The 24871-nt window shown below is 41.6% G+C and overlaps 1 protein-coding gene across 1 annotated transcript in view; it reads left to right on the forward strand.

Moving 5' to 3' along the window:
* The window catches only part of UGGT1 (UDP-glucose glycoprotein glucosyltransferase 1), a 106398-nt gene extending 82239 nt beyond the window's left edge, over nt 1-24159 (forward strand). The window contains 12 exon segments of the mRNA XM_032479242.1: nt 840-998; nt 1558-1643; nt 3362-3446; nt 4524-4612; nt 5137-5241; nt 6640-6724; nt 7762-7944; nt 9150-9310; nt 10365-10479; nt 17633-17749; nt 18197-18365; nt 20133-24159. Coding sequence (XP_032335133.1) covers nt 840-998; nt 1558-1643; nt 3362-3446; nt 4524-4612; nt 5137-5241; nt 6640-6724; nt 7762-7944; nt 9150-9310; nt 10365-10479; nt 17633-17749; nt 18197-18365; nt 20133-20158 — 1380 coding nt within the window. The 3' untranslated portion in view covers nt 20159-24159.
* The last annotated feature ends 712 nt before the right edge of the window (nt 24160-24871 follow it).

Here is a 24871-nt window from a genome sequence, read left to right on the forward strand (position 1 = left end):
AGCCATCAAATACATCTTGGGCATTTACATTAAGAACAGCAATATTTTCAGCTGTATTTTCAAGGCCAGGATGAATTTGCACTTTTCCTGATCTTTCTCATTGTTTCTGTTTTCTCATATAGGCTAATCCTTGTAGGATTGTCTTATCTATCTTCTCCATTATTTATATTTTAGATCTGTTCATTCTTTAAAAAAAAACATTTAATCAATTAATTTTAATGGAGGTACTGGGGATTGAACCCACGACCTCGTACATGCTGAACACGTACTCTAACCACAGAGCTGTACCCTCCCCACCTTCTTACTGTTTTTCTGTGTCCCTTTTCCTGACTTTCCTGCCAACCCACCTGAATTTTTAAATTGTGTGCTGTTAACTATCAGCACAATCAAGACGCAGCATTTCCCTTACCCCAGAGAGTTCTCTCATGCCCCTTTGAAGACAGTCCCCTCCTCCCCAGGCCCCAGGCATCAATTGATCTGCATTCTATCACTATAGTTTTGCCTTTTCTTAAATTTTCTGTAAATGTGATCATATGGTATATAGCCCTTTAATGTCACTTTGCATAATGCATTGGAGATTCGTTCATGTTGGATGTCTCAGTAGTCTGTTTCTTGTTATTGCTGAGTAGTCTTTGAGTGATTTAATTTTTAATGGGATTTTTAAAAATAAAGTTTATTTATTAATTTTTTTGGTGGGGGAGATAACTAGATTTATTTAGTGTTTATTTATTCTTAGAGGTGGTGCTGGGGATTGAACCCATGACCACATGCACGCTAAGCATGCACTCTACCACTGTATACCCTCCCTAGCCCTGAGTGATTTAATTTTGATATTGCAGGTGGACAGCGTAGTGGCTGCTGAGTACGAGCTGGAGTACCTGTTACTGGAAGGGCACTGCTATGACATCACCACGGGCCAGCCCCCGCGGGGACTGCAGTTCACATTAGGAACTTCCGCCCAGCCAGTCATCGTGGATACTATTGTTATGGCCAATCTGGTAAAGTGTCGGTCCAGCAGGTGGCGATGCTGAGTCGTCCTGATTCAGCCACTACAGTTTGTGATGGAGCAGTTAGCAGTTAGTGCTCTGAGCCTGTGTGGGGTTAAAATTCCTGATTGACCGACTTTGGTCAATATTCAAATCATCAGTTTAGCTAAACTTGTAGGTTGAAATTACACGACAACTTAAAATAAGAAAACATGCCAGAATATTCTGCTCTAACTGGACTGGCCCCTGAAAATGCATTGCTTTTGAGCTGACAGTATCTCTCTCTCTTTTTTTTTTTTGGTGGGGGTGGGGGAAGAGTTCAGCTTATTCACACTTCACACATTGGTTCTTCATTGAAGTACAGCTGAAGGGCAGGCTTCTTGACTCGATGGTCCTGTATTTTGCTAGTGTTTCTAATGCGTAGAGTTGACGAGTTGCATTGGGTTGTTAACTATCTTATTTAAAATAGAGGTGACTGATATATCAGAAAAAGAAATACCTATCCCTCAGAAGTAGCGTTTTGATGTTTCCAAGAGAATTGAAATATGTCTTTTCTACTTGTCGTATGTAGGGCTACTTCCAGTTAAAAGCCAACCCAGGAGCTTGGATTCTGAGACTAAGGAAAGGACGGTCTGAAGATATTTATAGAATCTACAGGTAGGATTAAGTGATGCAAGTACATTTTTTTCAGAATATCCTGCAAGACGAATCAGTTTGCATTAACTACTACACTGACAGTTAGCCAGGCAATAAGAATCTAATTTGCAATTGTATGTGATGAAACAGTGCTTTTCCAGGAAATTAAATATGGAAGAATTGTCAGGGTATAATTGGATAATAAGCAGGTTGAATAGTAATAACACATATAGTCAAGTTTGATTCTTCAGTCATTCTTTTGTGCTAACAGAGTCCCAGAATCAAATCATTCTGTCACTGTGATAAAAAACCATGGGCAGATGAGAAATTGAGTCATTTCAAGACAGGAGAAAACGAGATGAACAGTCAGACTTTTCAACCCAGGATAGTATATTTCTTTACCGGGAGTGAGTTGGAGACTGACAGGACATGTAAGCTTTGGCCGTGGAAGTTTTGTGCAAGCCCTGTCTTTCCAGGGCTGTGTATGGAAATACTCCCAGAGCATTTGGTCAGGAGCCAGGTTTTTACCTTCAGGTTTGCTACAAATGACTGTTAATTCAAAAAAAATTTATACTGCCTTTTAAAAAAGCATGGTCTAAATTCTGCTTAACTCAATTTAAATTAGTTTGAAGCTGTGTGAGAAGACTTCGTGTCGGTGCATTTAGGGGATGATTCCCATTGTTGTTGATCTAAAACATCATTCTGTTGTGTCCTCACCTGAGCCTCATAGATTACCTGACACACATGAGAGCAGTGTGATGTCTGCATATTTCCTATTTTATTAACTGCCTTCAAAAAATAGTAGATTTTTTTCCAACCAGTGTTTTCCCCAAATACGGTTTTGTAGAATTTTAATATTGTCGTTAAAAGCTTATCTGTTGTCTTTCTAAACCCTGTCCTGCTGTGTGTCCTTTTTCTGTCCACTCTTCTGTGGTGGCCAGAGCACACATGCCTCCTTTGCACCTAGCGGGCAAGGGCTTTCTTCCTCCGGTGCCTCTGAGATTCTGGGATGTTTCCTGCTCCCTCTCAGAATCTCACCTTTACCAGGTGACAGAGCAGCCAGGGAATTCATATTTTATCGTGGCTTTCTGTAGCTAACACCTTAAAAACTGACAACTGAGAATTTTAGGCCCTGCAGTTGGTTAGTAGGGAAATACTGTTTTTAATTTTTCCTCCTCGGCTCCAGTCTGCTGGCAGATAGAGCTGATGGTAGTTCTTCCTCCAGACCGAGGGCAAGGCCTGGACTTGGCTGTATGGCTCCAGGAAGAAGGACAGAGCAGAGACCTTTACTGAACCAGAGCTTGAGCCACATTCTGCTCTTGTCAGTTACAGAGTTGGAGGGTTGCATATCCCGGGCGGTGGCCCGGGCCACGAGCACACCTTTGTTGAAGGCACTGCGCTCGGCTCAGGCCTCGGGAACACACGGTTCCTACACGTGAGCACATGCATTGTCAGCACCGGGGGCCTCTCCTTCTGTGGAGAGAAACTCGAACTCAAGAAGAAAGCCCGGGCCGTGAGCCATGGGCACGCTCACCGTGTAAGGTGGAGATTGTGACAGCTGCTCCGTGCAGCTTGAAGGGGTTTTCTGCAGGTTGTGCGAAAACAGGCTGCTCAGAAAAATCTCCTTTGTGATAAAAGTGATGGACAGATACGGCCGGTTGACGTCAGACCGCTTCTTGCATGTGGGCAACTGTGGTTTGTAATCTGTCTCTCACCTTCTTCCCGTTTTTCTCCCTCAGTCACGACGGCACAGATTCTCCACCAGACGCTGACGAAGTTGTTGTCGTCCTCAACAACTTCAAGAGCAAAATTATTAAAGTGAAGGTGAGTTTGGTATATTAAGGCAGCTGCTCTATTAGGGTTGGTAAAAGCAGCAATTTGGTATTTGGTGGCTATTATGTGAAAATTGGTATCTTGAAACCAGCCCCAAACTGTCAGAGGTGATGAAATGTGTTAACTCCAGAAATGCTACTATTTTGGTTATGGTTTCACAGTATTTACCTATACCAAATCATCACCCTGTACACCTTACATTTACAGTGTTGTTTGTCAGTTATACCTCAGTAAAGCTGAGGAATAAAGAAAGAAACCAGCCCAAGACTTTAATTCACCACTGGAATTTTACTGTAGCATTTATAGGAATGCTGCTCGAAAGGCAAAATGTCTTCTGTAAATGTGAGTTTGTGACTTTCTTCAGCTGAGAGACTGCACCTTTTGGGTAATCTCAGTGAGCAATACAAGTCTCACTTTCCGTAAAATGTTTTCACAGATAACGTGTTGCTGGTATAGTAGCCACAATTCACATTATTATTATGATTTTATTCTCAGAAAGTTGGAGAGAATGCCAATGAAAATTTCAACAGCAGTAATAAATGGTAGCCCTATTTAAGTTCTGCTTTCCGTTCTCAGAATTTTGAAGTTCTTAGTGCCTTAAATTCAAGGAAAAGATATTATGGAATAAATAATCATCACGCACAGTAAACTCAAAAGCAGGCCACACGTGGTTGAGCAGGAAAGCGACCCATGTTGTAGAGAAGATTCAGCCCCTCTTTGTACTAGTGAGTCCTGTGGGCTGCACTCTTTCCCTGGGACTGGCTGTTAGCCTAGAGAATTGTGCTTCTGTTTTTACTCAGACTCTAAGGTTCTCTGCCCATTTTTCTCACTGCAAACAGTTGTTGTCTAATTAAAAGAGGCTGCTGTCTCCTCACTTAAGATTTTACTGTGATGTGACGAACATAGCTCTGTTGAGTACGTCTAGACCCTGAGTGGGCTGTGCCTGCTGGCTGGAGAACTAACTCCCTGTTGGGGCCAGTACTCCCCGTGTACGTCCAGGAGAAAGCAGTTTAATGCCTATGAAACCCAGTAGGAGGAGTGAGATTCCTCTTGTATGACTGATTGCAGGTTCAGAAGAAGGCGGACATGGTGAATGAAGACTTGCTGAGTGATGGAACCAATGAGAATGAGTCTGGGTTTTGGGACTCCTTCAAATGGTAAATCATAAAGAAGTACTATTTTTAAGGGAAAAATGAGATATAAGCACCTTCCCTTCCCTTCACCTGAGTATAATAATCCTGTCTGGGCTTTTCAGATTCCGCTCTGTGCGGCCGACATCTTGCACTCGTACGTAGTGTAGCTGAGTGTGTCCCACTGACTGACTAGAGGTCGGTGTCCCCTCTGTGGTGAGGTTACTTCTGTGCCATCCTTCTTGACACCAGTTGGATTTGCCTCTCTCTCCTTGGAGAGTTGAGTGCTAATTGCTCAGTTCACTTTCAGTCGTACGTTTTGCATTGTTCTGTGGACTAGCCCGTGTCCAGCAGCATCCCTCTCCTTGTCTGTCCCGTGGGCTGCTTTGCTGTCCTCGCGCCCTTCTCCCAGGGCACGAGCGGATGCTCAGTGCCCACGCCGTGGGGAGGAAGCAGGAGTGAGAAAGCACCATGTCCTGACCCCTCCCCTCAAAGGGCAGTGTGTCCTTTCCAGCATTTCACGGGTTCTTGTTTTACCTTTATTATTACAGGGGCTTCACAGGAGGACAGAAGGCGGAGGAAGTGAAACAAGACAAAGATGACATAATTAACATTTTCTCCGTTGCATCTGGTCATCTCTATGAAAGATTTCTTCGGTTAGTCATGCTGGTTATTTCAGGGCAGATGCATGAATTTGTCACAGCCTTCTTACTTAGGGAGGATGTGTTTTATGGGATTCTGCCCATTGTACTTCTGTGTATTTGAAGCACTCTGGATGGCGAATAGATTACTGTACATAATTGTGGTGGTTTTGATCTGGCCAGTCTCGTGGAGTGTCACTGTAGAGTAAATGCATCTTGTGTGGATATCACACGGCTATAAATCTTTAATATCACTGTGCACACATGGTGAAGAATGGTGTTAATTGTCCACCAAGCATCGCTTAAACCAGAAATTAGGAGGTTGACGTGGAGAATAGAGATGGAACAGGGCCTGCCTTCTAAAGAGTTGTAGGATTTTAGAGCCAGCAGGGGTCTTAGTTCTTACAGACAGGCTGAGACTTGAGGGGCATGGGGGTGCATCTCACGTCACCCAGCAAGAGCCAAGGAGAGGCACAGGCTCGGGCTGGTTGTCTCAGCAGTCACCAGGGGAAGGCCCCCAGGAGCGCCTTGTGGGCAGTGGTCAGCAGGGCCCGGCTGTGCCTGAGAGGAGATTTCCTAACGCCAGGGTTCTTTTCCCTCTTAATTTTCTGCTACAAACCTGTATAGCGAATAGTCAAGTGTCCTTTCACTCCTGTTTAACCCTCATATTTTCAGGGAATCATATCTAACCTAAAGAATAGCCATGTCAGGTGTTAGTGACAACTGAATTTAATTAAATTCCTTGACTTGAAATTTGTTTTTATTTTTTTTCAAAGTAGGAAATCCTGCCATTGTAACCACTCCCCGCCACCCTTACCTCCCCAGGCTCCCCTCCCCAGCAGGCATGGGCCGTGGGAGGCAGTGTGCTTACACGAGCTGCAGGTGGGCAGGGCTGCTTCTTGGAGGGATGGAGTCAGTTAAGCACAACCTCCGTTATTCACTTGTACCATAATTAACGTATCAGTTCACGAAGCAGTTTAGTTAGAGAATTAAAACATGTGCCTTTATCAGCTAGGTATATTTCGATAGGTACAAAGTACTCTTCCCAGCCAGTGATAATCTGTAAGTGCGAAAAGTGCAGCTTCCCATTTTCCACTACTAAGAGTCTCTCTCTGCCTGATTGAGCCATGAGTCACCTCTGCCATAAAGAGCACTGAGTGGTCTCGTGATTGATGGTGCTTGATTTTGTTGAGATTAAAAAGATTAGGGGTGGGAGGTGGGTATAGCTTAGTGGTAGAGCATGTGCTTAGCATGCACGAGGTCCAGGGGTCAATCCCCAGTCCCTCCATTAGAATAAATAAATAAATAAACCTAATTACCCCCCACATATATATTAGGTTTATTTATATTATATATAAATTTAAAAAAAGAAGATTTGGAAGTTTGTTACTATTACTTCCTTTTGTTTGACAGCATAATGATGCTATCAGTGCTGAAGAATACCAAGACTCCTGTGAAATTCTGGTTCTTGAAGAATTATTTGTCCCCCACATTCAAGGTTCGTTCCTCAGGCTTTGAAAAGGAAAACGTTCTTATTAAGGAGATCTGTACAGTATAATATACTTTTTACTACTTCTATATTATCTGTGTAATTTAAAAAAATTTTTTTATTAAGTTACCCTGATTCAGTTGTATAATTCTGTGTTGATTATTCTTCCAGACTGGTCTGTTTTGGGGGAAATAGTTGTTATAAAACTGAACGCAAAATTATGACCTGTTTGAAGCTTGGATATCGTTAAGAGGGGAGAGTCTGTATCTTTTGTTTTGATGAAGTCACATTCTCTTCCTCTGAGCATGCACGTCTGCATTTAATTGGAAAGCACAGTACTGGTTTCTAGTGAGCAGGATGATTAGTTCTATCGTGAACAACTCCCAGTGATCTAGGGAAGTAATGCTTCATCTGTGCAAAACAAGAACACACTTGCAAAGTTTCCTGCTTTATTTATATCAGTTAGTATATGTCATCTGAATTTATTTATTTGCATCTTTTTTGTTGTTGTTGTTCTATAGAATTTACTGAGCAACTTTTAATGCATTCAGTAATACCTCTCCTAGATAAGTAATTCACTTCTGGTCCCCTGAAATTACTTCTATTTAGAACCTGAAGGAGTTACTGCAACAAATTTGGTCAAAGTATTTGGGTTTGCCCTGGGTTAGACCTGGTGGGAAAAAAGGCTTAAAATCAGGTAAAAAAATGTTTTACTGAAATCAAGTTTAGACAGACGAACTTAAAAGTACATTTCCCTTAAACACACACACAGATGTAAATTAGTTACCTAAAAGCCTTCACTTGAAGATTTCTCTCATTTCATGTGGTGATTAGAAGCCATAAAAATGAAGATTTGATAAAAGTTTGTATGTGTTCTTTTGTATAGTCCAAGTGAGTCAGGGTGACATTTCTTTGTTCAGCTACTCGTGGTAAATGTCACTGGTGCTGTAATTCTGGTTGGTTGAGTTACTTATGAAGTTGTTTCTCTTAAGGTAAATGTTTAAAAAAAAAAGTAAATGATTGTTGTTCCTTGTCTCAAAAAATAGGAGTTTATACCTTACATGGCAAACAAATACAATTTTCAGTATGAGCTTGTTCAGTACAAATGGCCCCGGTGGCTTCATCAACAGACGGAAAAACAGCGCATCATCTGGGGTTACAAGATCCTCTTCCTGGATGTGCTCTTCCCGCTTGTAGTGGACAAGTTCCTCTTCGTGGATGCCGATCAGGTAAGCTCTTAAAGGCCAGGTTTCAACGGCAAGTTGGTATTAAAGGCATTAGACTTCCTTTTCCTTTTTAAATGATTTTATTTTTACAGTTGTGGGAAAAATACATGCTTGCTTTACACGATTTAGACTATATGGTTTTGAAGAATGTATTTTACCTTATTTAAAATACATGCTCAATTTTACATTATTTAGAGTATTTTCATCTTTTTTCCTATGCTTCTTTTACATAGTTGTGATTACATCACGTGAGCAGTTTTGCATCGTAAATTTAATTCATTTAACATACAAACTAAAAGTTGGAAAATTGAGTTTTATTTATTTATTTAAAAGGCGGGACTGGGGATTGAACCCAGGACCTCGTGCAGGCTAAGCAGGTGCTCCTCCACTGAGCTATACCCGTCCCACCCCACTACCTTCTAGAAAACTGAGGTTTAGCAGTGCTTGGCATCATCTCCAGTTATTTGCCCCCGATCTAGGAGTTACTGACATGGGTAAGAGACGGGAAGCCAGGAGCCTGGCCTTGATGATGTGGGACTCTTCGGATGGCTCCCTGTGGGCAACATTTGACTTAATGAAGAGGAACACACTGTAATTTTGGAGCATGCAAACTCAGAAAGTGCAAATACACTTCAGCCCTGCAGCTTTCCCTCTTCCCTTGAGCTGGCGGAAGCCTAGCTTCATTATCTGCACGGAAGTGACCGAACGTGTGCCAAAGTCACGGGGACAAAACTTCATCCCGCTCTTTGGAATCCCGCCTCACTTGGCTCACTTAACATCCCCTCTGGCTCGACCTGAGCGTGCTTTCCCAGTTCTTCTGTAATCACACTGAATCCTTGCTGAGCGCATCCTGGGTGCCGGGCCCCCTTCCCCACCAGTCCCTACAGTAATTCGTGTATCCTCCCAGCCACCCTGTGATGTCTTCATTTCACATGAGGAAACTGAGTCTAAGCAGTGCCAATTCGTTTTATTTCTCCTTTTTCTGAATACTCAGAATCCCGTGTGCCAGGCACTAGGCTAAGCGTCTTTCATGTCAGTGAGGGTGGTCAGCTACTCAGCAGAGGAATCCGGGCTCACACTGGGTCTACCCCTGGCGCCCTTGACCCCTGAGCTACCCTCCGCAGTGCCACAGTGAGACACCGTGTATTTTACGGACACTGCTGTCCGTGTGGTTGTTTAACAAATGACTGTGATCCTCTGTTCTTCAGATTGTACGAACAGATTTGAAAGAGTTGAGAGATTTCAATCTGGATGGTGCTCCTTACGGCTATACTCCCTTCTGTGACAGCCGAAGAGAGATGGACGGTTACAGGTTCTGGAAGTCGGGCTACTGGGCCAGTCATTTAGCGGGACGGAAGTATCACATAAGGTACTGAAAAAGGAGGACTTCGGATGCTGTTGTTTGAGGTTTCTCCTTTAAAATTAATTTTGCGTATTTAAAATCGTAATAGGTAATACATTAATGTGCATCAAAAGTAAAAAGTATTAAAAATGTATAGTGAGAAAAAACCCTTCCCAATTCTGCCTCTCTTCTGCCCAGTTCCCACTCCCACGCCAGATAACCTCCTCTATTCGTTTACTGTGTGTCCTTCCAGAGTTTCTTAATTCTTATGTAAACAACTATTACTTCTTTTTTACACAAAACATGTACTATCCTATTTACAGTTTTGTTCCTTGCTTTTTTCACTTAACGTCTCTAGTAAACCTATCAACAGGGAGAGAGAGACCTTTTTCCTTTTTACATCAACATATTTTTTCCAGGATATGTATTATTTATGGTCTTGGCTGTGGCATACAATGTTACAGTGAATAATTAAATACAAACTTCTGTACGTTTCAAGTATATCTGTAGGATAAATTCCTAGAAGTAGAATTCCTAGGGTAAACAGTATGCATTCGTTGCTTTTCTGGTGAACACTGCATCACCTCTGGGCCCAGTGTGATTTGGAGGCTAGCGGACTGGCAGGAAGCAGCACATAAGGAGATAAATGTTGAGGTGTGGTGATCTCAGTATTATACTTTATGTTCTGGGTCCAACAGAACAGTAACACTGGGGTATTTTTCCCCTGTAACATTTAAGACATCATCAGAATATCATCAATTACTGTCCGTTTTTATTAAACCAGATCTGCTGACATTTGCTAGAAATCTTCTTTTGTCAGAGATTATTTCCTTTGGAGGGCAGTTAAATAAGGAAGAGTGTCATTGTGAGCTGATGGTACCAGAACAGGGGTTTTGTACTAACTTCCTTAGCCATCTTCGAAGTAGCAGTCCTGACTCTGAGCCCCACTGTCGGGTCTCAGCCTTTTCAAAGAGAAGCCAGAAGGTTTGCCTGGTGATCCAATCCATGAATCAGCGGGGCAATGGGGGGGACTTGCTCTGCCATAATCCGTGGTTATAACAGATGGCTCTTCTCTGTCCAGTGCACTGTATGTCGTGGATCTGAAGAAGTTTAGGAAAATAGCTGCTGGTGACAGACTCAGGGGACAGTACCAAGGTCTGAGCCAGGATCCTAACAGCCTTTCCAATCTTGATCAGGTAAGTGGCTATTCTTTTGGTTAACAGTTTCAGTGATGGGCATACGACGCTGTGTCAGAAAATGAAGTAGTCTCCTCTGTTCGGACCGTGTTTTGCTTCTTAATGGAAAGGAATTGTGTGTGTGTGAGAGAGAGAGAAAGGGAGAGATTTTTATGTGTCCTTAAGGGAGGACATAGTGGTGAAAAATGTCTTAGGCCTGATGTTGGTCTGGGGAGGGCGGTGGAAGGAGGATGCTGCCTCTCCAAACAATCACCGTATCTTTTAATTTTGTACCCAAGCTAGTCTGACAAATTAGTTTCTCTGCCTGCTAGGGTCAGTTTGTCACTCTTCATGAGGAACTAACTAGCTCAGGATTCACAGCATAGAATATGGTATCACAATAAACCTTTTTTCTGTGTCAGAAACCGTGGTGTTTGTTAAGAAGTTTAGCTGAATCACTGCTTTATTAATTCTAAACATTTTTTAAAGGTGAGATTATAGTTTGTATTTTAGATACATAGTTTCACACATTTTGTTTTGCTTATGTGTGTCTTAAACATTTTTAAACCTTTATTGTGATATATAGCATCCTTAAAGAAAAGCGAGTGTACAAAACAAAAATATTTAAGTATATACATATTCATATGTGTCGGTGAATTTGCTACAGAGCAGATGCCCATGTGCCACCACCCAGTTCAAGAAATACAACATTACTAGCATCCTGGAAGCCCCCCTCTCCTCTAACAGAAGTATCCAGCACCCATTTCTGTATTGTATTACCATACTGTATCCTTAAACACTGTAGTCTTGCCTGTCTTCAGTGGGATTATAGAAGGTGAACTCTGCTGAGTCTAACCTCTTTTTCTCAACGTTATTATGTTACTGAGATTCATCCACGTTGTTGTGTGTAGTGGTGTTTGTTCCCTGTACAGTTGGGTTATTTTCCATTTTTGTCTTCATGGATAATGCTGCTGTGACCATTCGTGCACATGTCTTGATTGATGCATGTGTGTCCTGTATGTGTTTCAGCTGTGTGTACAACTGCAAGTTAGATTGCTGGGTCATCAGATTGGTGCATCTTTATCTTTACTACATAATTCCAAACAGTTTTCCAAAATAGTTCTAATTTAAACTCCCGTCAGCAGCGTGAGTTCCTGTTGCTCCATGTTTTGGCTAATACTTACTGTTTAATTTGTTAAATTGGTAGATGTGAGCTGGCATCCCATGTGGCTTATAATTGGAGGGTTTAATCCATTTATATTTAATGTAATTATTAGTGAGATAGGATTTATACCATTTCCTATTTGTCTTCTCTATATCTTGTTTTTTGTGTTTATCAGTTCCTAGTTACTGCCTTCAGTTATGTTATATAGATGTTTTCATTCCCTTCCTGTTTTTTCCACTATGAATTTTGTAGTTTTCTCATGGTTGTCCTGATTTATCACGAACACTTTAATTTATGACAGTCTAGTTTGAATAAATAACAACTTGATTTCCTGTAGTATACAGAAACTTTGTTCCTAGGTAGCTCCATTTCCACCCCCCATGCTGTTACTGTCATGCAGTTTACATTGTGTGCCCATCAACACATGTTTAGAATTATCATTTTTCATTGCTGTCTTTAAAATCAGATGGGAGAATAAAAAAGGAGCTCCAAACAAGAAATACATTGGTGTTGTCTTTTATATATATGCCTCTGTACCTTTCCTGGTGCTTTTATTTCTTCTTTGAGTTACTTCTAGTGTCCTTTCATGTCATCCAGAAGGACCCCTTTAGTATTTCTGGTAGGGTGGCTCCAGAGCTACACACTGTTGGGGAATGTGTGAATTTCTTTCTGGTTTTTTTTTTCCTGTTGACATATAGTTGATTTACAATATTATATTGGTTTCATGTATACAACATAGTGAGGCAATATTTTATAGATTATATACTCCATTTAAAGTTATTACAAAATAATGGCTGTATTTCTCTGTGCTGTACAGTATATCTTTGTGGCTTATCTATTTTTTACGTAGTAGTTTGTGTCTCTTAATGCCGTATCTCTGTCTTTCCCCTCCCACTTAACCTCTCCCCTGATTTGTTTGTAACCACTGATTTGTTCTCTGTATCTGTGAGTTTCTCCTTCAGTTTTTGATGAATAGTTTTGGTGGATATAGACTTCCTGCTTAACAGTTTTTTCTTTCAGCACTTTGAATATATTGTCCCACAGCCTTTAGCCTGCATGGTTTCTGCTGGGAAATCACCTGTTAATCTTAGACTGCCTTGTCTGTGATAAGTCACCATCTCTCCAGCTGGTTTCAAAGTTCTCTGTCTTTTGACAGTTTGATTATAGTATTTGTGTCAGTCTTTTTAAAGTTTATCCTACTTGGAGTTCATTGAGTTTCTTGGATGTGTAGACTCATGTTTTTCATCGGACTTTGAAAATTTTCTGTATTTCTTCAGATAGTCTTTCTGTGCCTGCCTCCCCCCTGCCCCCCCCCCCCCACGTGGGACTCCTATTATATGTGTATTGATATTTTTGATGGTTCCCACAGAACTGTGAGGTACTGTTTATTCTTTCTTCTTTCTGCTCCTCAGACTGGATAATCTCAATTGACCTATCTTCAATTGACCTGATTCTTTTTTTCTGCCTGCTCAAATCTGTGGGCAAACTGAATTTTCACTTCAGTTATTATAGTATTTAACTCCAGATTTTCTGTTTGGTTCTTTTGTATAATTTCTGTTTATAGTCTCTAATTTTTGGAACATCATTCTCTTACTTTCCTTTTGTTTTGTTAGACGTGGTTTCCTTTGGCTGCTTAAACATATTTAAAATAGTTGATTTAAAATCTTTGTCTTTAAGTCCAATGTCTGGGCCTCCAAAAGTATAGTTTTTATTGATTGCTTTTTTCCCCCCATATATGGGTCATAGTTTCTAGTTTTTGTTTTTTTCTGTGTCTCTTCATTTTTGTTGGAAACTGAACATTTCAAATAATCTAGTGTAGCAACTCTGGAAATTAGATTTTGCTCCCTCTCCAGGGTTTGTTGTTGCTACTTGTTGTACTAGTTGCTTGTTTGTTTTTGTGATTTCCAAACTAGTTCTGTGAAGTCTGCATTTTTTTTGTCTGCCTGATTAGCTTATGGTCACCTAAAATTGGACAGAAATTATTTTAAGTGCTCAGAACCACTGAGACTCCCAGTCTTTGCTAAAGACCTTTGGATGCATGTTGGGACACACCTTAAAGAATCAGCCGGGCACTTTCCAACTCTACCTTAGCCTTCTTCCCTGCCTGGAGCCTCAAGGGCAGCCAGAGCGGAGACCTTAAACCTTCTTAGGTCTTTCTTGGTTACGCACACAGCCCCGAGCACACTCAGAGCCTTACACACATACGTGGCCTTCTGCATTCCCAGGAATATGCCTTCTCTTTTCAAAGCCTCCTGTGGACATCTTGTTCTTCTGCTTCTCCTTTTAAGATTTTCGGTTAGTCTTTTCTGCCTCAGGCAGCCTTGGGAAGCGTAATACATCCAACAAGTGCTGCCGAGGAGAAGCTTTTCACATTGAGCAAGTTCAAGTTAGGTTGAGCCACCAGTCACATCAAATGATGAGTCTGTTTTGGGAATGAAGCTTTGAAAGATCTCCAGCCTTGTTCTCTTTGCCCCCAGTATGGAAATGCAGACTGTTATTTTTTGAGACTGATGGGAATAGGGTAAGTTAAAACACCACAAAGCTCACTGTTCTTACCAACATTCAGCCATTTTTGTTGACTCCTTGGATTGCTGCAAGCCTTTCGTTAATTGCAAACTTCTGAAAAAGTTGATTCTATGTTTCTCGATTCTTTGGTTGCTTTTATGAAGAGGTGAAGTTTCAGAGCTGGTGTTTGTTTAAGAAGTTTGCATGTATATATTTATATGACAGTGCCTTGTAATATTGTCAGGCTTTGATAGCAAAGCTATGTTGGCTTAATAAAATGAGTTGGGTTTTATTCTTTTTCATTTACCTCTAATTGGTCTGTGTAAGATTGGCTTCATTTTTTTTTTCTTAAATGTTTGGTAGAATTCACCAGTGAAGCCACATAGACATTCCTTTGTGTTTAAATTATGACTCACTTTCTTTTATAGTTATGGGTCTGTTGATATTTTTTCTATTTCATAAATCTATGTTAAGTTATACCTAAATTTCCTAATATGTTGTCTTAATGTTGTTTATACTATCCTCTCATTGTCTGTCTTTAATGAGATATAATTTTTATACAGTGACATGCTCAGATCTTAAACGCACTGTTTAACCAACTATGAAAAATGTATATTAAGAGCCAGAATGGTTTCATCACGTTATCTTTTCAAAGTCAGTAGGGTCTGTGTTGATGTTTTCTCTCTCTCTCTCTCTCTCTCTCTCTCCCCTCCTCTCTTGTTAAATTCCTGACATTGTTTATTTGTGCTTTCTCTTTTTTCCCTTGGTCAACTCATCAGGAATAAATCACTTTTATGTGTCTTTTCAGTGAACGAGCTTTAAATGGTTTTCATCCTGTCTCTGTGTTTCTTTTCTGTTTCACTAATTTCTGCTCTTTATTGTTTTCTTACCTTTTATTTCATTTAATTTGTTGATTTTTTTTCTGATTTCTTGAGATAGATGTTTAGTTCCTGATTTTTAGTCTTTTCTTATGTATGCATTTGGAATTTCTAAATTCTGTCTCAGCAAGACTTTGGCTACATTCCACATATTTTATATGTAGTATTTTTCTTATCATTTGACTCAATATATTTCTAGTTCCCATGTGATTTCTTCTTTAACTCCTGAGTTATTTAGAAGTGATTCCAAATACATAGAGATTTTCCAGCTACTTTGTGTGCTTGTTATTAATTTCTAGCCTGGTTGCTCTGGTCTGAGGATGTATCCTATATGATTTCAGGCATTTGAAGTTTGTTGAGCTTTGCTTTTTGGCCCAGATATGATCAGTTCTGGTAAACATTTAATGTGGTTTTATATTCTGCAGTTGTTAGGTGTGTTGTTTTTCTATGTATGTCTGTTAGGTCAGGTTTAGCAAAATGTTGTTATATTTGTTTTGTCTGTTTTTTCTGTTAGTTACCGAGAGACTGTGTTAAAAATCTTTTTCCGTATTGTGAAATCTTTCTTGTCTTTGGTCTTGTCCAATTTTGCTTGATGTACTTAGAGGCTCTATCATTCAGTGCCTAGAAACTTAGAAATTATATGTATTTCTGACAAAATGACCTTTTATTATCTCTGTTAATGCCCCCCTTTAATGTGGGGAGAGCTTAAAGTGTGTTTCATCTGAGTCAGCTACACCGGTTTTTCCTTTTGGTTAGTATTACATGGTAGTTTTTAGTTTAACCTTCTATTTTCAATCATTCTTTGTCCTTATGTTTTATTTCTTATAATAGCTTGTATCTGTTTGTTTTTTCCTCGGTGTGACAGCCATTTAATCTGAACATTTAGCCCGTTTATAGTTAATGTAAAATCACCGAGAAGTTTGACTTTTCTCTGGCCTCTTACTTACTCCATGTGTTCTGTGATGCTGTTTTCTCCTTAGTCAGTTTCCTTCAGATTGATTGAGAATTTTTTATAATTCCATTTTCCCTCTATTAGCTTAAAGTAATCACTTTTTACAAATAATTTTTAATGATTATCCTAGAGATTATAGTACGCATTTCTGACTTTGCAAAGGCTAATATTAATTAGTATATTTTACTGCTTTACCAGATAATGTGAAAACATCAGAGTAGCACTTCTCAAATTTTAGCATATGTAAGAGAATCATGCAAAGAACTTATTAAAGCATTAATTTCTGGGCCCCATCTGCACAGGCTGATTCAGTAGGTGTGTGATCAGGCCTAGAAATCTGCATTCCTAGCAGCCTCTGCTACAAGTCCACATGCTGTGTTAGAATTCACCCCTGCATTTACCCTCACCCCTCATGCTTTGGTGTCATGTAGTTTAGATCTCTGTATTATAAATCTGTGTTTAAAATAGTCAGTATCTGTTCGGGTTTACTCACAGTCACCCTTTAGGTTACTCTGTATTCTTCCCTGCATTTCTGGGCTTCCACATTGGATCCCTTTTCTTCTGTCTGAAGAATATCCTTTACTTTTAACCCTTAGCATCAAGTTCACATTTTTTCCAGTTTTTGTTGTCTGGGAGTGTTTTTATTTTACCTTGATTATTTTTTATTGTGGTAAAATAAAATGTACATAATATAAAATGTACCATTTTAACTATTTGTACGTGTACAGTTCAGTAACACTGAGGACATTCACAGTGTTGTGCAGCTGTCCAGCTCCAGGACTTTTTCATTGTCCCAAACAGAATCTCTGCACCCATTAAACCACTCCCTTTTCTCCTGCCCCTAGCCCCTGGTAACCTCCATTCTATTTTCCGTCTGTATGAACTTGCCTATTCTAGGTACTTTTGGAATCATACAATATTTTTCCTTTTGTGTTCGATTTGTTTCACTCAGCAGAATGTTTTCAAGATTCGTCCATGTTGTAGTACGTATCAGAATTTTCTTCCTGTTGAGATAAGATAAGATTCCATTGTATGTTTGCACTACATTTTGTTTATCCGTTCATCTGTTGTTGGACGTTTGGCTTATTTCCAACATTGGTGTATGAGTACGAGTATCTCTTTGAGTCCCTGCTTTCAGTTCTTTTGTGTATCTACCCAGAAGTGGTGGAATTCCTGAATCGTGTCAGTGGTTTGTGGCTTAGGACAATGGAACATTCTATTGTGTCAAGCTCAAAAGTTTTCCTGAGAAAAAAGCTTCAAAGCACAGAGTACAGTTGGCTAGAAAACACGTGGGCTCAGTGGACAGGGCGGATTCAGAGCTTCCTTTAAGTAAGACCGTGTGAAGGACAAGAACCACAGTCTATGCTTAGTTGATTTAGAATTGCTGTCACTGAGGGAAGTCTACATTCAGGCTATTTGTGAGTTTTAAGCTCAGGTTTTTCAGGTGCTTATTATGGGTAGATGTTTTATGGACCCTCTAAACTTTGTGGTTTTTAAAAACACCATAAATCAATATTTTAGCTTCTCTGAGGTTTTTGGTAAGGACCATTTCCGTTCTAAATATTTATGATTGGCATGTGGTATGTAAGCAGTTCACATCACTCATTTGCTGTGCATGTATTCAAATTTCTCCCAAACTTCAGGTTGTTGTGTTTTATCATCTTTACCAAACAGGATTTGCCCAATAACATGATCCATCAGGTGCCAATTAAATCCCTCCCTCAAGAATGGCTTTGGTGTGAAACGTGGTGTGATGACGCCTCTAAGAAGAAGGCAAAAACAATTGATTTGGTGAGTTGCCTGTGGCTCTTTTCTGCATCTTGGTCCAGTGTGACGTACAGCTAGACAGTTATTTAGCCTTTCCCTGTCTTGTGTAGTTTAGGGACTGCAGAACTTCGCACCTCGGCGGGAAGCCAAATCCTCTAGTGTCTGGAGGGGACGTTCTCACTGCTGAAAATCAGTGATGTTACTGCTTGTCTTCCAGATCACTCTGTGCCTTGTAATTTTCCAAATGGACTTTCTCTTCCTACCTTCTGGTAGCGCTCCACGGCTTCTTTGCAGAAGCTTCATATAACCCGCTGCCACATTGCTTCTGCTAATAAATACATCGTTTGGTTCCTCAGTATGGTTCTTTTTGTCCAGCTGGGACTTGTAGCCCAGGAACAGAAACAGCTTTGAATTCTGTGTAACACACCCTTTCTTCACATCAGCTGAAGTCTGTCGTTTCGATTTGTGCAGTGTAACAATCCAATGACCAAAGAGCCCAAGCTGGAGGCAGCTGTTCGAATTGTCCCGGAGTGGCAGGATTACGATCAGGAGATCAAACAGCTGCAGACCCGCTTTCAGGAGGAGAAGGAATCAGGAACACTGTTCAGAGACAAGACGACAAAAGAGCCAAGCCGAGAAGGTGAGTACAGACTTTTGGCTTTAGGTAAAGCTTCTTGGCTTTTCTGACTTCTGTTGGTTTCACAAACAGGATAATGAATAAAAGGAAAAGAAGAATCATTTGTTAATCCTTCCATCCTGATATCTGCTAGTGTGTATTTTTCACTTTCCTTATTCAGTTGGGCTTCTAAACAGTATTTACTAAAGACAGTTGCTGCCCTTTTATTCTTTTTTCTTTTCTTTTCTTTTGTCTTTTCTTTTCTTTTTTTCTTTCTCTCTTTCTTTCCCTTTCTTTCTTTCTTTCTTTCTTTCTTTCTTTCAGAAAGGGTGCTTTAATTGTGCTTATTGTTATTTAGGTTCATAAGTTTTATGATACATAGCCCAAACCTGACGTTATTTGGGGCCCTCTTGTCAGATTCCTTGGTTTTCCATTAAATCTGTCTAGGCATGAGTGAATGAACGCACTTAGGATCAAGACAAAGTACATATTGGTTTGAAAAAAGTATTATTCTTTCAAACAGGCATATTGGGCTGGGGTTGGAGTGTTTATATTTAATTTAAACCAAGAATAGAAAGGACTTAGTCTTCATATACTGTTTCCTCTGCTATATGTCTATCTCGAATGATGGCCAGTCTGAAAAAATCATTAGGATACAAAAGTGGCCTTTTGTAAACATTAGTGAGCTGGGCTCTGGATTTTCATTTGTTCAGCTCAAAACTAATTCTAAAAAGCAGTTGATCAGGAGGGTGTAGCTCAGTGGTAGAACATGTGCTTAACATGCACTTGGTCTTGGGTTCAGTCTCAAGCACCCCCGTTAAAACAGACAAATAAACAAATTAAATAAACTAAATTACCTCCCCTGCCCCCCTCCAGAAAAAAGCAATTATAGAACATGGATCTTGAGTGATTCACCTAGATGTAACTATAACATGATATTAAAAATCACAGCTTAAAGGCTAGATATTCATCATGAGAATAATTAATTGAAATTCATGAGTAAAATTTCAGGAATTTTCATGGGCAAATGGGCAAAGAATGTAGTATACTATTTAAATAAGAGGAAAACACAAATAATAAATGAATTTGAGGAAATGGTAATGAAATTAAAGGAATTAATATATAGTACATAGAAAAATGTACATATTGATAATGCCGTTTGTTGGGGAGATGGTGGTGAAACTCTCCTGGGTGTACCTTGTTGATCTTCATGCATTTGTACAATCCTTGTTATAAAGCACTGACTCAGTCATCAGAAGCCACTAAATGTTTATATCCTCAATAATTCTTCTCTGGAGAATTTACCTTGAAAGAAATAATTCAACACAGGAAAAAAAATCATATACATGGAGACATTTATTTTACCATTATTTGTAAGCCAAAAGCATTAAAAACAGTTTAAACATCCAAGAATAGAGAATGGTAAATGAGCTTACACTGCCACATAGGAAAATGTTTTTGTCTGTTATTAAATGAAAAACAGAAGACTCCCAACTAAACATATGTACATTTTTACTAGGAATAAATATTGTACTTGTGAACACAATTTAGGTGGACTTGGGGGTATTCAGGTAGTTTCGATGCTTTTAAAAATTTAACCATAAATTTTGTTTTTGCTTTCAAAATATAATAAAAACACACCAAACTGAAGCTCCTACAAACTTAAAAAGAGAGATACAGTGGAGGTGGGGTACAAACAGTAGGTTTCAGTGCCAGAAAATGCCCAATCTGTATTTTTATAACTTGAAGATAATCTCCTTTTTCTTTTCAATGGTCCTCCTCCACACGCAGGACTTCAGAAACGTGAAGAATTATGATCTCCAGAGGAGGCTAGGAAATACAGGAAAGGACCCCGTTTGAAAAACACTTTTTATATTAAATGCTAGTTTTTTCCAATCTGTCTATACAACTGCTGATGCCCCGGCCGGGCGGGGGGCCCACCGCGGACTGTGACTTCTGCTCGCCGGCGGGCCCTGCATCCAGATTTGCACCTCAGAGGGAGCCAAGTGGCCAGACTCGGCGACGCCGTGAAGAGCAGTCTTCTCACCAGAGGGGGAGGTGGCAGAGGCCCCTGGAGGACGACGACGAGCCCTGTGGTGCCCACAGCCAAGAGCACCCCCGGGCTGCACGCGGCCTTCCTTACCTCAGTTCACGGCCGGAGCTCGGGAGCTCTGCCCAAGGGCTGCACCGCCCGGGTCTGCGCCACCCGGGGCATCAGGTTCCCCATCAAATTGAAACCCCACAACAATCGTGTGTCTTCAGGGTCGGCTCGGGGCAAACTCATCTGGGGATAGTGGGGGTGGGTTGGGTGAGGGCGGGATGCATCAGGAGCAGGAGGGCTCCAGAGTGCGGGGGTGGGGGGTGATGGAGGGAGACCAGGAGTGAGCTGTTCTCTTTTATAAACCCTTAGTCCCATTGTGACTGATCAGAAGCAAAAACCACCTTCTTTTCCACCCAGCCCCACTGAACTTTTTAGGTCATTGTTTTGTAAGCAATTTTTATATTTGTGACAGTCTTTGTTTTCTCTTCCCACTTTCGGGAGAAAGCTCTGTCGTGGATTTCCTCGCTGGATAAGCCATAGTCAGGCCCCCCAGGATCCATCTTGACGGGCTCAGGGCTCCCTCAGCAAGGTCCCCGCATCCTGTGCCCTCTCCCTCTCTGCAGGGTTGTTCTCTCTCAAACCCCAGGGACATGGCTTTGGCTTCTCTCTACAAAAGGCCCAGATCCAAGGCCAGGAGAGGTCTTGTTGTGTCCATGTTTTCCTATACGCTGTCCTGTTCTCCTTTTAGTCGAGTAGCGGTGGATTGCCTTGGCCTTGCGGAACTGGCCAGGGCTCTGCCCGTTCTGATGGATGCCACAGAGTCGCAGCTTGAAGCAGGGTTAGCCCTGCAGTCGTGGCTTCCTGTCTTCCCCTCAGCGGCCCAGGACAGCCCTCCCACAGTGGCCTTTCCCGGTGACCGGGCAGTGCTGGGCGGCCCCCACCGCGGGGCCTCCAGGTGTCCTTGGCCCATGTAGGGGTGAGGGCCAGGGCCCAGCAGCGTGGCCCTCCCTCCTTCTAGAGTCTTCTGACAGCTATCAAGTAATTCATTTTTTCCATATTCACATGCAAAAGTTAGCCCAGAGGTCTCTTAGTCTGTCTGAGGGAGCTTTTGAGTTTGCTTTTGTAATCTCGTTAAAAATTAGGGAGGAGGGAACCCAAAACATTCTTTCGATAAATTGATCCGAGACTAACACGGCCCCTCAACACCGTTGCTGTTGACTCACCTGGTCAGAGCAGCCGAAGGGACGGAATGTGTGAGAGTGGGAAACGTTTGGCCGCCTTCATCTCAGGCTTGATTAAGCCGCCAGAGAGGCTTCTGCTGCTGCCACTTCTGTCTACAACCAGGGGCGGAATTGTACGCTTCCCCAGTTCGTCTCCTGGGAGCTCAAGCAGGCGATGAACTGGGGGGGAGTAACTGGGATGTGCTTTCTAAATGCCAGTTCCCTGGGTCCTTGGCCCAGGTTCCTGCCAGGTCTCTCCCACACGTCCTGTGTGAGGAAGGCGCAGTGTGGCATCTGTCCTCTGTCTGTGTGTATCATTGCCCCTTCTCTGTCACCCCCCTGAGTCTTCCTGATTGTTGGATCTAAACATGTAAGACCCAGCTTTCTTCTGAAATGGCCTAGGGCCCTCCTCCTCCTGCCAGGAATTCTTGGTTCATGTGGCATAAACAGGTTTCACAGTGAACCTCTGATGCCCTCGAAAGTGACTTTACCACGAAAACTTGGTCTCAGTGGCCTTTGTCTGTTGTCTCTACTGCGTGGAAGCAAATGGTGACTGAAAAGATAGACAGGAGAGATCTTCGCCAAGAAACAGGAATTGACTTCACTGATGCGTTTCAGGCTCCTAGAAACTGTTCACAGAGCACTGTTTTTAACCATCGTTTATGTCTCATGGATTTGTTTTTCTCTCATCATGCTGTAATGGAAAATTTTTCTTCTGAATCAGTGCCAGAGTGATACGAAGCAATGCGACATGTCCAAATGACATGCATGTTCTGTAAACAGTGGTGTTTGAGGTCAAAACAGGGGTACACAGCCTGCTCTGGGGGCTGTGGGAGCATGCCTGTGTTTGGTTTTAAAATTGTACTCAATACCTTCCACATTGAGAATGATTTGTAGTGTTTATTTTTACCATAAGCTTGAGAAAGTGTTGAATCTGTCCAAATGGCGTTTCAAATGGAAACAGACAGCTGTTTGTCCACCTACCAAGTGCCCACGCATTGGGTAGGCCCATGTATTGTGTGGACTCAGCACTGGGGCGAGCAAAGGTTTTATAAAAATTAAGACGTAGTTTCTAAGAATGGAGCTTAATTTACTCTGCCGTCCTCAGGTCCTCATATCATGAACAGTGTGTATCTGGTTGCAGAGTCCGTGGATGAAGGGCTGACAGCTAGGGATGGGGATGCAGTCTCACGGATAATAGGGAGGAAGCAGAGGGGATCATCCTTTGCTGACATTGTAACTTGGAACAGGTCAGACACCAGCCTCGTAGCAGTGAGTATAAAATGATACCCCTTCACCCACTTCTCCCCTAAGAGTAAATTTGGGTACCTGAAAGCAGTTTGTTTCCAAAATTGCCATGAATAAGAGAAATAATCCAATCAATTTACAAGGGAACATTTAGTGCATTTTTTTTGTCTGAATGAAATGTTTAGTATTCTGGTATCGAGTTTCATGGAAGTGGAAATGTTTGCGTAAAACTACAGAGTGGAGTCTTTCTCTTGGTAACAAGTGGAGGGTGCGTTGTGTGCAGTTATTTAAATAACTACTCCATTGTGTAACTTTAATAACTTGTTTTTTAAGTATTTGATTTTTATGGGGATATTTTTGTGGGACTGATGAATCAACTTAATTATAACTGTTATGTGTCTAGTTGGTGGGATAACATTTTTTATTTAAAATCATGTGTGTATAATGAGGAACGATCTTAATCAGGACTTTGGTGACCACCAGGTTGAATTCAAGAAAATTAGGCTTCATAAACTCAGGTCGTTGTTATTTCAGAGTATCTGGAGGATACCAGTTTCTCTTTCATTATGTGGTCTCTGATCTCTCGATCTACCACAGAAATGAGGGGGCGTGAGTCAGTGCCCTGAGTGGAGGATCTCCCCTCCTCAGCGTGTCCCTGAATGCTGACAGTTTATAAAAACAAACCACAAAATCGGCTGTAAGCAGCTGCATGCTCCCCAGAAGTAGTCCAGAAGTCTCAACTCCGTGGTAATGATTTTTGCAAACCAGAGGCCATCTCCTGTCTCTCCCAGTGCCCTAGCGACACAGAGGCCAGGTGTGGCCGATTTTGCGATAGGACCCAGGTTAGGGTGTGAGCTAAGGCCTTCATCCCCCTGTAACTTATGCATTGCCTTACTTGTCACCTTTTAGATTTCCACAGAAATGGGCATAATTCCTCTTCAAAGTAAAAGTAGCAAATTATAGTAACCTAAAGTCAACAATTTGAGAAAAAGATAATCAAGTACCATGATTTCCAACCAGTTATTTTTGGTAATAAGGTAAACATGGAAAAACAGAGAAAAACATTAGAATTTTAAAAGAAACCATGTACTTTAGAAAACCCTTTGTACCTATTCTGTTTGACTGTAATCCTCCTCCATTAAGTGCAGCCCAGGTCCAGGTGCTGCTCCTTGCTTGGGAACAAGCGCAGGGCCTCTGAATGCCTGCAAAGCCCTCTGCACCTGAAATGAACTGAGAATGAATTTCCTGGTACTGTAATGAAAACAAGGTCTGCTGAACACAATAAACATTTTCCTTCTCTTCTTTAAAACTGTCTGGTCAGTCATTTCACTTTTATGTTGAGGAAGGGCAGGTCGTTAAGAGCACCGAGTCCCACCCCTTGTGACAGGAGCAGCAGGTCTGGGCAGGAAGCAGAGCTTTACCCAAACAGCCTGTGGTGGTGGAGCTGGGTCCAGCTGCAGGCAGCTCTCTGGATTGTCTCTTCCAGGTCCCCAGCTTTGGGGACCTGCCCCAGAAGTACTAGCTGTAGCAGGAAGGGTGGCGCAGGCTTTGTTCATTTTGCAGACTCTCTGGGCTCCTACTTTGAGGCTAGATTTGGGGTCAAAGGTGGGGTTTCTGCTATTCAGGTGCTCACTGGACACTGGAAGTAGTGTGATGGGTGCTCTTGCCAAGGTGGACTGTTGGAAAGGGGATCTTGTGGCTGTTAGAACACAACAGAGGGCACCTGAGGTGGAGGAGAGGGGCAGGCATCTGGTGGTCAGGAAGCGCCCCTAGAAGGAGACGATGCTTAAACTGAAGCTTGAGGAATGAGCAGGAGTTATTCATGTAGAAGAGAGAGATGGGGCTAGAGGGAGGAGCAAGAGCTAGTGTGTCTCAGGGAGCTGCTGGTGAACCTCTGTGGCCAGTCATGGCCAGGAGAGAGGTGCTGGAGAGGGGGTCTGAGTTCAATCCTGGGGCCACCAGAAAGCCCCTGAGGGATTTTTAAACTGGGTACCAACATGAAATTGCTTTTTTTCTTATAA

The sequence above is a fragment of the Camelus ferus genome, chromosome 5, assembly GCF_009834535.1.
Source record: "Camelus ferus isolate YT-003-E chromosome 5, BCGSAC_Cfer_1.0, whole genome shotgun sequence".
Classification (NCBI taxonomy): Eukaryota; Metazoa; Chordata; class Mammalia; order Artiodactyla; family Camelidae; genus Camelus; species Camelus ferus.